At 36.5% G+C, this 12,447-nt stretch overlaps 1 protein-coding gene across 2 annotated transcripts in view; it reads right to left on the bottom strand.

The window, feature by feature from the left end:
• LOC124173509 (coiled-coil domain-containing protein 96-like) overlaps positions 1-12,447 on the bottom strand; it is a 63,444-nt gene that overhangs the window by 19,840 nt on the left and 31,157 nt on the right. Inside the window, exons 6-7 of one of the 2 annotated variants that reach the window (XM_046552960.1) lie at positions 2,608-2,808; positions 1,361-2,054 (exon numbers count right to left, since the gene is read on the bottom strand). The exons of the other annotated variant lie outside the window; for it this stretch is intronic. Of the exons in view, the coding sequence (XP_046408916.1) occupies positions 2,016-2,054; positions 2,608-2,808 (240 nt within the window). The 3' untranslated portion in view covers positions 1,361-2,015. Of the gene's footprint in view, positions 1-1,360; positions 2,055-2,607; positions 2,809-12,447 lie in introns of those variants that run through there. 2 annotated transcript variants of the gene reach the window in all.

Genomic DNA, 12,447 nt, shown 5'->3' with positions numbered 1-12,447 from the left:
TTGTCTAGATAGACAAATTATTAGTGCATGCTGTTCCCCTCTTTCCCTTGCTTGAGCTGGCCACAGTCCTCCATATATGTCAATCTGACACTGAATGCATGAACAGGGAATACAGTTTTAATCCAGTGTCTTCCTTTTATGTGGGGTATAAGGTAAAGGTGAATAATGCAAGAATATACAAATGAAGGGTTTCTAACAGGAAATTCTGAAAATAAAGCCACAATCTCCACTTATCTCAACATTTGGTATGTGTTAACAGAAAAGCAAAGAGGTTATTATTGGCTGCCACAAAAATAATCTAAAGTATAATGTAATACCAAAATCTTACTTGGTTAGAATAAAGAATAGGTTGGTTTCCTATTAATTTTTTATTGCCTAAATCGAAAGATTATTACTCCTGTACTATGTATTTCACGCTTTTAGATTTTTAAATGACGATATCTATATTTTGCGATTAAATGAAAAGGGAAAATTTTCAAGCGCACGAAAATGCGACAGCTAAGCATGAATGCCGGTAAATCTCCGTGTGACGTCGTTCTGGTTCCCGCTGCCACAACTGAGGTGACCTTGGGGCGAGGCTGCAGGATGCTAGCAGGTAGCCGAGTACCCTGCTAGCTGGTAGCGCTTGGCTTAAATAAGGATCATTAATACCTTAACAAACGAAGAAAACTTTTCGACCTTAGGCAGTTTTAATAGGTGATTATTAAGACATGTTTCCCCGAGATCTGAGCCTCATGCATGCATTGGTAATCTCAGACGATGTAAAATTCCTATCTACTCGTATAGAAACTAGGTCCCTGTGAAGTCACGTGGAGTGGCATCGCATGGGCACCAATCTGGCCCTTTTCAAATGAGAATAAAATTGACCGTTGCCATTTGTCTAAACCGGTATTTCTAAAAACCAAATAATTTGTATTTTATGAATACACTAATGGTGGGTAATGAATCGCAATCAATGCCTTTCGTTTTCTTTGATGAAGGAAACTACCCTAATCTGTCCAATTTGTAATGACTGAGCATGTTCAACTGGTCAATCAGTGACAACTGTAATTGAAATTAAACTTTCATCAAACTATTTAGGAATCATCATCCAAGCTGAGCATTTGTCCACCTCAACCTCTTTGAAGTAGGTAGACCCAAAGAATGCCGCTCATTATAATTAAACCGTCCTCTCACACACTCTCATAAGAAGAATACATAATTGGTGACATATCTCAGCCTAAACACCATCAAATTATCTCTTGCATGGAACTTCCTCACGACCAACCGCCATTCCCCTGTATAGTGGGCAAACAAGGCAAATTTTACCTGGAAAATTGTTATTTTTTATAATTTGAAGCCAATGTACGACCTCTTCAAGTCCAATTAGCCCACATTTATTGTCCTTCATTTCCATATGGATTGAAACCAAGATCATAAAAATTGACAACATTTTGAAACTTATACATTTTTAAAATCATCCTTTCACAGCATTTAAGAGAAATCTTCGACTAGTCACTATGTGTCATGCATACATATGTTTCAAATAGTTTTGTTTGTAGATTCCATGGACTTTTTCAGTCTAGTTTGATGGCCATTTTATTTTTTATCAGGTTTTACTACCGACTAATAGAAGTCAATTTCATAAGAATTACATTTCCAAATCAATGAAAAACTTTTCAATTCACAAAGAGAAACAAAATATGACTGAAAGGAGAAATTAAGGCCTCTCAACAGCAGTAGTCCACCCATAAACGCCAGGTTGGGTCAAACCTCTATCCCCTGCACGTCGCCCACATTTTCAATCATGCACGCTGCTGGTCTGATACACTTCCCCCATGGAAGACGTCGCAGCTTGTCAAGTGTGGGCCTTTTAGGGGCCAGATGAAGCCACATCAGGATGCCAACAATAGGAGGTGGGAAATCAAAAATCACAAGTCAAAATTTCATAACACAGCACAAACAAAAAATGCAGAATTATTTGCTAGTGTGTCTTAGTAGGCCATGACAAAGTTTAGAAACTTGAGTGGGGTAGTTTAGAGCCTGCAACACCCATCCAAAGCAGTCTGGTCGGTCTGCAAGGTACATTCGTGTCAGAAAAAAATGCCTCACATTAGTTATTGGACAAAATGAATAAATACTTTTATCTAATAAGTGAGAAATAAATACTGCCCACTATCAACAAAGTTAAAAACTAAACATTCAGCTGGGTTTCTTGCTCTCTCCCAAAGGATAACTGTATGGTGTCTTCTCACTCCCATCACATACATATTTGCCTCTCCATCCATGGGTAAATTTCCCAGGTAAATTGAAAATGGCAGTTATGAATGCCATGCACAAAATGAGAGATCTTCAAGTTTTTTTTTAAATTATGCTTCCCAATTCTATGAAAGGAATTTCAAAAGTTTTCCGAAAGATCAAAAATAGGGTTTATTATTTTGATCTGATCACAGTTGATTTCAAAATCAATTAAGAGAGGATATAAATAACCACAGAGAGGTGAAATTGAGAGCAACACCAATGATCTAATTCAATGCACACACACAAGCAACAATAATTAACCAATACAAAACCACATCTTATGAATAATCAGTTGATAAAATAGAATTTATCAAGCAGCAATCAAACCCCTTGAAATGAGGGTCGTCCTCTCATCACTCTTGCTTTCTGTCCACTCGACGATTGTTTGCTCTGTCGTGAGCCCAGGGAGATGCTCTTCACTCTGCCAAACTCAGACTCGCTTCTCTCACCAAACCCATCAGCATTTTTCTCATTTCTTTGGGATAACTGTTTTTGTCCTTTGATCACCTCTGCTTTCAAATTTTCCACCTGTATAATGCAATATTAGCATTTGCATATACTGCCATTGACTCACTCCTTTCAGCTACCTTATCAAGCAGCATTTTTGTAAAATGAACATACTAAATATGTACATAAAATGAAAGTTTTATATTTGGATTAATGGGCTCAAACAGCATTACTAAATTTTTGACTGTGATGGAATTCAAAATACAACAAGTTTTTTACTTGATAACCTACTTCACGAGCAATTCAAGATGAAAAATTGGCGATACATATTATCATTTTGCAGATAAGTCAATGACATCATGAATTCATGCTAAGGGGATCAATGCCTCTCAGCTACACCTCCACCTTGTGCATCATCATCATTGTTGTTTGCACTCTAGTGAGCAACTCCTTCCCTCAATGATGGCTCTCCCTGAACGACTTGATAATAATTCCAGTGATTCCTGTTAAGTTTTGGAGCAGCCGGCTAACTCCTCCATCCCTCTAGAAATACCTCTAATTTCATCTGTGACCCATGGCTTCTTAATATGGCAGATATACGATAATGAGCTTCTGGTGATTTTAAATCACACATCAAAGTAAAACTGATAAGTAGTATAGAAGTTTTTAAAACAGCTGTCGAAGACTGATTAGCAGTATAAATTTGACCAGTCATGCAGATATAGCATGTTGCAAAAGGCAATCATATTTTAATAAACTCGATAGTTTCAGGCTTAACTTAAATAAGCAACAAAATAACAATTTCTGTACCTAAAGATGTCACCTCTGCGATGAAACTGGTCGTCTTTAATAAATTGTGTGAAAAATTACCATAACTTTTTAATTGTTTACAATCATATTTTGTCCAAAAAATACCGTTAATGGTATTTATTGTGATCTCAGTTAAAGGGAATTATAATTTCACAGAGAAGTGATCTGAAGAATGGGAAGGGAAAACTTTAATTTTTACACATATTCTGCACAATATTATTTATGGCATATGATGGCTTGAGAGGTCACTCTGGTTGGCTCGCAGTTAGAAGCACCACGGCCAAAGGAAGTTAAACCTTAGAGTGCGGCAACGTTTTCATGCGCTTTGCAAAATCTTAATTTTATGATCTATCTTTCTGTCAATGGCTGGCGTGGTTTCCAAAAATAGTAATAATCAACACAAAGATATTTTGGCCAGAAAGTGGCCTTATTGAAAGTCTCCCGAGAAGCACTGTTCACAGTCAGCCAAAAGGACACATAATTACCAACACATCAGAGATTTCAGCAGTGATCATAAGCTAGCGATGACACAATGAAATCTAAAATTCAAGAAATCGGTGAAGAACTCATGGCAATTACAGAAACTATAAGAGCCAAAAAATCAACATGATTGTCCACAAGTAATGGTGAACAAGATAGGATTATATCAGACAGAAAATCAATGGAGAATAGCCGGAAAATCATCAAAAATGGGCTTCAGGAAGTTGCTAGAGAAGTTTTAGGGTGAAGAAAATTAGTTAAGAAAAAGCCATGGATAACGGATGAAGTCCTAGACCTTATTGAAGAATGGAAAAAGTATAATAATGTGAAAACTGAGGAAGGATAGGCTTGCAACAAGAGAATAAGGAACAAGATTTGTCTCAAAGTAAGGAAAGGTATAGAAGCATTGTTGATGAACATATGCGAGGATGTGCAAAATTACCTCCTACAAGGGAAAGTGAAAGCGACTTATAAAATAGTGAGGAACCATTTCAAGGAATGGAGTACAAGATGTAATACCATAAGGGACAAATGTGGAAATATTTTGGCTGAAAACAAAGTGAAGAGATGGAAAGAATACTTGAAGGAGTTATACAAAGGAAGCAAACTCAACTAAAAAATTATCGAAGAGGAAAGTGAAGTTGAAAAGGATGACATGGGAGCCTGCATCTTGAGATTGGAATTTGATGCAGAAATAAGAGAGCTGCGAAAGAATAAGGCTCTAGGATTAGATAATAAACCAGCAGAACTAATTAAGCATGCAGGAGAAAACACTTTAAAAAACTATACAAAACCATGTGTAGTATGTACTCAACAGAAGATATTCCTCCTCTGGTTCTTCTGTACCTCTTACTTCAAAAAGAGAATCATCATTTTCTTTCAGAAAAAGAAGTGAGGGAGATTTTAGGACCATCAGCCTAATATCACATGAGACGAAGATACTGATGAGAATCATCTACAAAAGAATAGAACAAAGAGCAGAAGAATTCCTGGATGTGGACCAATTTGGATTTAGGGAAAACAAGGGCAAAAGAGGAGGAATATTGGCCATTAAGCTGGTCAGAAGGAAGAAGAACAAACTAGCTTTCATAGCATTTGTCAACTTGGAGAAGGCCTTCGATAACATGGAATGGAATTCGATGCTTAGAATTCTGAAAGAATTCGGAGTGCTCTGCAATGATCATAGAATTGCTCACAGTTTGTATAAGTACATATACTGAGTAGCTGTGATAACATGTGCACCCAACTGTGCAGCAGCAAGAATAGGAAAAGGAGTGAGACAAGTGTGTGCTCTGTCCTCTGCAATTTTTTATGTTTACTTCGAGAAAGCCATCAATGAAATCAAAGAGAAGGCTTTGGGTGTCAATATCCATGGAGAAAGAATTAATATGCTGTGATTTGCTGATGTCAGAGCTGAGACAGAGAATGATTTGGAGAAGACTTTGACAAATACTGAAAGGACAATGGCCAGATATTAACTGAAAATCAACAAAAAGGTACTATGTGGTACAGGGGCGCAGCTAGGAATTAAGGCTGGGGGGGTTTAAGTGGTGCAACTAATACCGGGGTGTGTGGGGGGAACGGAATACCCACCAGGATAAGTGGTAGGTGCAAAATTAATAAATTGTGGAACTTTAAGATAAATGGTTCAAAATGGTGAGTTTTACGGCTTTTTGAGGGATATTTTATTAATCCTTACACTACTTTATTAGTAATATCAATACAATTAAGTAAAATGGATGAAACTTATTTCTCTTAGCTCTGGGAGGGGTTTTATCCCCAAACCCCCCCCCCCCCCCCCCCCCCCCCGCTGCTCCACTGATGTGGTAGGCAGCAAAAGAGAAGAGGCTAGGACTAAAAACTAAACTAGGAACACAAAAGCTTGAAGGGGTAAAAGAGTTTTGTTCCATAGGAAGCTGAATTAAAACAATGGACAAAGCAAGAAAGAAATAGTCAGTAAAATGGTGCAAGCAAAGAGTGCTTTCCACAAAAATAAGAATCTTCTTACAGCTGAGAATACAAGCATAGATGTGAGGAAACAATTCATCAGATGCAACATATAGAGCATGTTTCTCTATGGGAGCAAAGCTTGGACCATGACAGCAGCAGAGAAGTCAAGAGTGGAAGCATTTGATACATAAAGCAGCCGAAGAACAGTGGAAATAGAATGGATCGACCGAGTAAGCAACGAGGAAGTGCTGAGAAGAATGGGGGAGAAGAGAAGTCTTTTAAAAACCTTAAGGAGAAGACAGGACGACTTAGTTAGCCACATTTTGAGGCATAATGGCCTGATGGTAGAAGGATATGTGGAAGGGAAGAAGGGCAAGGGGATGGCCCCAAGCCCCATGACACCTGCTAGCACAAGTCCCTCAAAGACTTGCAATTCATTTACTTGAAATGATGTTAGTAGACAGCTATGTAAATTCTGTACAACAAGTTCAGGGGCAGCAAGAAGAACTTATATGACTACAAACTGGAGGTACATAATTGAGTACTCATTGTCCTCCAAAATAAGTGCCATCCCCCATGAAAGGGTCTCTCCCACTTTCCGGCGATAGCTAGTGTTGAAGCGAAGGGTATAAAGACTCAAGAAAGACGTAGTGTGACCTACTCAAAGAAAGTGCAAAAAGCAGCTATTTACATCTGCACTAACTGTGAGGGTGAGCCTGGACTTTGCTTGCACCCTTGCTTCCAGGAATTTCACAAAAGGGTATAAAATATTTTATGTTTTCTAATTAGGTACAAATATTTTGTACGTTTTTTATTTTATTTTCACTGTACATATAATGCTAGTTTTTTTCAAGTTATTTCAAAATTTCAAATACCAAATTTTTACTAATAATATTTTTGCAAAAATAAAATACTTTTTCCATAGAATTTCTTAAATTTCAAAATTTCTTGTACCAAACTATTATTAATATCCACACTGCCAAAAGGTTACTGTAAGTTATCAGCATTTTCCATTACAATGATTATCATCAGATTTTTAATTCCTTGAATTTGATCCAAATCGAATACGGAAAAAAAGTGTTGTCAAAGCTTCATAAACCTAAGTTGTATGTACAGCATTTCTTTGAAAAGCACTCAAATTATTGATTTGTGGCTAAAAAACAACAAAAGTACTAGGCTTTAAAGCTAAGGAAATAAATGCACCCAACATATTTTAATTCCAAATGACTAATTCAGATAAATGTATTTAACGACTTGAATTTACTCAAAAAATTTCATCAAGAGGCAGAAAAGCAGATTTGGCGACGTACATGGGTTGCATAACACAGAAGTCATCATAACATACGGATGACATTATAAATGTCAAAATAAAAAATATTTATTTTTAAGCAAAAATGGGTATTATAAGAATAAAATGGTCACATTAATAAATTATGCAGAAATAACTGTTTTGTACAAAAAAAACTTTCTGCTACTGGCAGAGTTATCATCTCATGGTGCCGCATTGAAAGGGTTGAGGGGCTTTCTTACAAAATTTTGGTCCCGCTATTACGAGAGATAGCCGATGCACCGTCAATTGATCCTATAATAAGCTTGTTTAAAATTTCGTTTTTACGAGGCCCTTTTGGTGTTGGCTCTCGCCATAGCGAGGGTTTCACCGCCGGAAAAACTTACACCAAGACTCCTTAATCTCTGTAATCGCTAGCGATCTCTTAGAAATGAAGTTAATGGAGTGCTTAGTCTCAAATTTATGTGGTAAACTGTCGTTCGATAAAGAAGTAGTTAATTTTGGTGAAAATATTGTGGCATTAGCATTCGCCAATGCTTGATCTTCTTTTGTCCCTCGGGCGGCAGAAAGCAGTCGTCAGCATACCCGTACGTCCATGAGTTACATGAATAGAAAGCATTTGATGGAACACACCGTGGCCAAAAAAACACCAAACACGTCCAAACGAGAAAATAAAAATAAAGGAGTAATATGAGGTATATTGGCTATTATTTGCACCACCTCCGGTAAAGCGACAATTCGCTATAGCAAGTGTTTATTGGTGCACTGTGGGGTGTCGTTTTATCGAGGTTCCACTGTACTGTGATCAATATCCATTACTGATGACTGATAGCTAGAGGTCCGTGAAAGTGGTTTCATTATTTGCTTAAATTCGTTTTAAAACCATGTGATTTCAGTGGTATAGAAAATCTTGGCGGTGTTATTATAATGTACAATTTTCCCGCATTTATAGGCGTTTTATTATTTTATGCTACACGTTTCATGAATACTTATACTTTTATCAAGCATTTTACATAACATTTAACACAATTTCGATTGTACAAAATTTCTGACAAAATTAATGAAAGAAATGGTTCAAGGTGTATGATTGGTCCAAGTATGTAGTCTTGGTGAATACAATCGGCAAACGGCAAATCCCCACTACCTCATATGTGTATACTTCGAGAGCCATTCCAGAATTTTTGGATTGTTAAGTTCCTCCACACTAAATAAAGCCTTTAAAAATGCTTCAGTAGTAGCAACAACAAGCTCTTCCTTCGCTTTCTGTGACTGAGTGACTATATGTTCAAATGATAGCTGTTGTTTTGCGGGTCCCCTCTCTTTTGCACGTTTATGAGTGTTGCTACTGATGTGCTTTCACATTGTGCCACATCTTTCAAATTTAAATCTTTGCACAGTAATACTCTGCCTTTCACATAAAATCCTTCTGAGCTGAATTCACTAGCCCTGGTATGAATGGTATCACTAGCTTTTGGCATTTCAAAATTCCTTTCCTTCGTTTGATATTCAAAGCTGGAACCACGATAAAAAAAACAGTCAAACCACAAAACACAACCTATCACGATGATGTTTTCAAACTGTGTGCTGGGTAGCTACGGTATAACCATAGTACTGTATAACTTACAAATTGGCCGAAATGTTTCATGTCGTGGGTTCCCTTTCGATACCCCTCACCCAGGTGTTGAGGGAAGGTAGGGCAGTAGCTAGATACAATAAAATCGCTTAGTTTTGACTACAGCTGTTGCCAATCAGTCAGGAAAGGAGGTGAAAGAAGCACAAATAACTAAACATAATCGGATTCAAAGAAACTTGAAAAATTATTTCCCATTTATCAATCCTGAAGCATCTAGAATGAGATTTAGATGAATTAGATATTAGATTTGGCCAATGCCGAAATGATTTTTTTTTGCACTGAACCTCAGTGGAGAGCCAAATACTCAACGATACGTCCGCTAATAAGGAGAACCCCCTCTCCTTCTATTCTTTCCGTTCCTTCCTTCCCTTCCCCCAACTGCTCGCGCTTCATGCTTTCAAATAACCATACGTTTCTATGGATGTCTTAAAACGAATCGAATCGTGCAGTTGACGGCACGGCGGCGTTGACGGTCGCCGTGGTCACCACGGCGCCCATTTCAATCCGGCCCTGCGTGCGGTTCGCCGTATACGGCATGAAATACAGGCAGTGCTACATTGAGGCCGCTTTCTTACGAAACGATTTTTTGCCAGCCGCCGTTCACGTCACGATGCCGTGAAATTCAGGCCGCTTTCAGACAAGACGACTCTCTGCCACGCTGTGGACCGTGCCGTGAACGGTGCACAGTGGGGCCAAACCCCACTTTAAGTGGACAAAAGTCCAGAAATGAAAGTTTGAAATGGGGTTTTTTTTTTATATTAGGCTGGGTAATAGGATGTATGAACTGCATAACAGTGTATTTCACGGGTTGGTATGAGTGCACCTTCGCGTAGAAATAAGTGTCAAAGTGAGAGAAAAGCGAAGCACTGGTCTCGGAGTCACAGACGCCTAAATGGACGGTCGATTTTAAACTATGATTACAGTACACTGGTCCCTTTGGTTTTATTTTTTTAACTTTCAATCAATTGGAATAAGTATTGAAAATATAAATTTGCTTTTACTATTTATATTTTGGAGAAAGTAGCCCTGGAGAAATTAATTATCATGAATGGAACGTCGTTGATTTATCACGATGAAAAGTTTTATTTAATTAGAGAAAAGTTATATAATCGGACGGTATCGTAACGTGATTTTTAGATATATTATTAATTGAAGAATGAGCTAAATAATGTAAAAGAAATCAACTGCCATCGAGTTGCAAAACGAGTTTTATTATAAAAGATTAGCTATGCATAACAAGCCGAAAGGGAATCCATCCGGCCGTAATGGCCGCATAGCAACGGGTAAACTATAATATAAACAGTGTCCATTAAGATATTATTATTTTGTAATAAATGAAATTTGCATGCATTACATATTTTGTCTACTCATAGATAAAAGCTGTGAAGTTTTCTACACAAGAGCTGAGATTATTGAAAGGCCATTCCCGAGGCTCCCACCCTGTCGTGAATGAAGTGCTTGAAAAGGTTATTTCCGATCAACTGAGGTGTACTTATTCGATTCCGGAATACCAATTTAGTACTTTTTCACTCTCTACGCACAATAAACCATATTCTACTTTAATTTATTTTTGAAAGTTAAAACTACCTCTTCAATGCAGAATTTTCTTTCTTTGTGTATTGGAAAATGGTAAATACAAACTTAAGAGTAAATCTTTATTTTTCTATTAGGCATTAAAGTTTTTTCCAAGATATTGCTAAAATAATTCTGCAAATTTTATATCAATTTTTTTCTGACCACTAGGATTATTAATGTGAACTTTTTTTATTACTTCAAATTTTTAAATATAATCTATTTTTATAACTAATCAAGTTACTTTTCAAATTCTAAAAGAAATGAAATTGAAAAAAAAAAATCAAAAAATCGAAAATATTGAACACTTAATATTGGATTTCATTAAAGCAGTCTCCAAAACACATATATAAATATTTTAGGGTTGCTAGTAAAAGTTTTTTACTTTTGTCCGTCTAAAGTGGGGTTTGGCCCCACTGTGCACCGCACAGTGGGGCCAAATGCTTAAAAGGTGATCATAATTATTAAATATCATGTAATGTGTTTGAAATTTGGAATATAACAGTTTTCGAGGTCGCTGATTCCGAAAATGATATTGAAATTAAAAAAAATTTATATTTTGCCAAAAAATTGGAATTTTTGCTAAAATAAGACAGTAAAATTTCCTTATGTCCAGTAAAAAAGGGGGAATATTTTTAATTACATAATATTACGAATATGAAACTGATGTTGAAAATCATATGAAATGCATTTCAAAGCTTTAAGGCAATCGATTAATAATTTTATGAATTTTTTAAAAATAAATATCATCATTGTATGGCTATTTTTAATTTTCAAACATTCTAAACGAATTAATTTCCGATATTGTTATATGTATCTTAATGTACACGTTATAAGCATGTATAAATACTTATAGCTTAAAAATATATCCTGGAACACAATAAGGTAGCAAAGAAATTATAAACATTATTATATAACAGTCAGTCTGCGTAGAATATGAACAGGCCCGCGACCACTCACTTAAAAAAATGCAAACACTAAATATAATCCTTCTCTAATTCGTCCCATGAATAATTATCTAAGCACAAAACTGCATTATTGAATAAACCCACTTATTATTTTGAATATTAAATGAAAACTAATAAGTTAAATGTCTTTATAAGAATATATAAAACGTTAACAAACACATTTACATCACACATTATTATATAGTAGGTTTTGTACGTTGAATATGAAAAGAGCTGCGCACACAGGCTTATAAGCGTAAACACAAATTTCAATCAGACTTCTTTCCATCCATAGAATCGTCTACCGATTCTGATGAAGATCCTGATTCTATCAGGTAAGATTCATACAAAATATTCATGGCTCCGGAACATAAAACTGTCGATGACTTGGACCGCATCACAATCTGACTTACAATAATCGAGTCGGAATGTAACATCAATCTCACGACCAAGTACCTACACTACAGTTTTTTCCTTGAGTACCTTCGGGTAAAATTTTCCCTGAATTTCCTCAACAATTTGTTGTACGCTTCCTGCGCTTCCTCTGACATTTTTTCGATTGGCAACAATGAATTTTGTATGGCATTACTTTCGTGCAACAGTATTTGGGGTAAACATTGTTGGCATGCAAAACCAGTGATATAATTCAACAATAGCCGTGCTGTTTAGATAGAATGCACTTCGCAGATATCTATATTTATTCTATAGCCAGAAGACAGCTTGTAAAACAGTATTAAATCTCTGAAGAAGCTCCAAATTGAGGCCTGTTATATTGGCGGAAATTTCAGAGCTCTCGAGCTGTGTTGTCGTCATTACTACAACCATACACCTGCTTTGGCCGGTTTAAACTAAGCTCCTTTTTAAGTCCTTCTCCTTCTTAGGCTCCTCCACCAATTTTTTAGCGTTTGTATTGCAGATCTGCCTGGTTTTAACTTACATTCTGAAAGCCACTTGCAAGCAGCATTCGAAATTTCGAATCCATGCATGCAACGTGGTTAAACTACATTAGGGATATCATTCTTTACTGGACGAGATATTAT

The sequence above is a fragment of the Ischnura elegans genome, chromosome 1 (assembly GCF_921293095.1).
Source record: "Ischnura elegans chromosome 1, ioIscEleg1.1, whole genome shotgun sequence".
Classification (NCBI taxonomy): domain Eukaryota; kingdom Metazoa; phylum Arthropoda; class Insecta; order Odonata; family Coenagrionidae; genus Ischnura; species Ischnura elegans.
The sequence above is the reverse complement of the archived record's forward strand: the minus strand, read 5'-3'. Positions and strand labels throughout refer to the sequence as shown.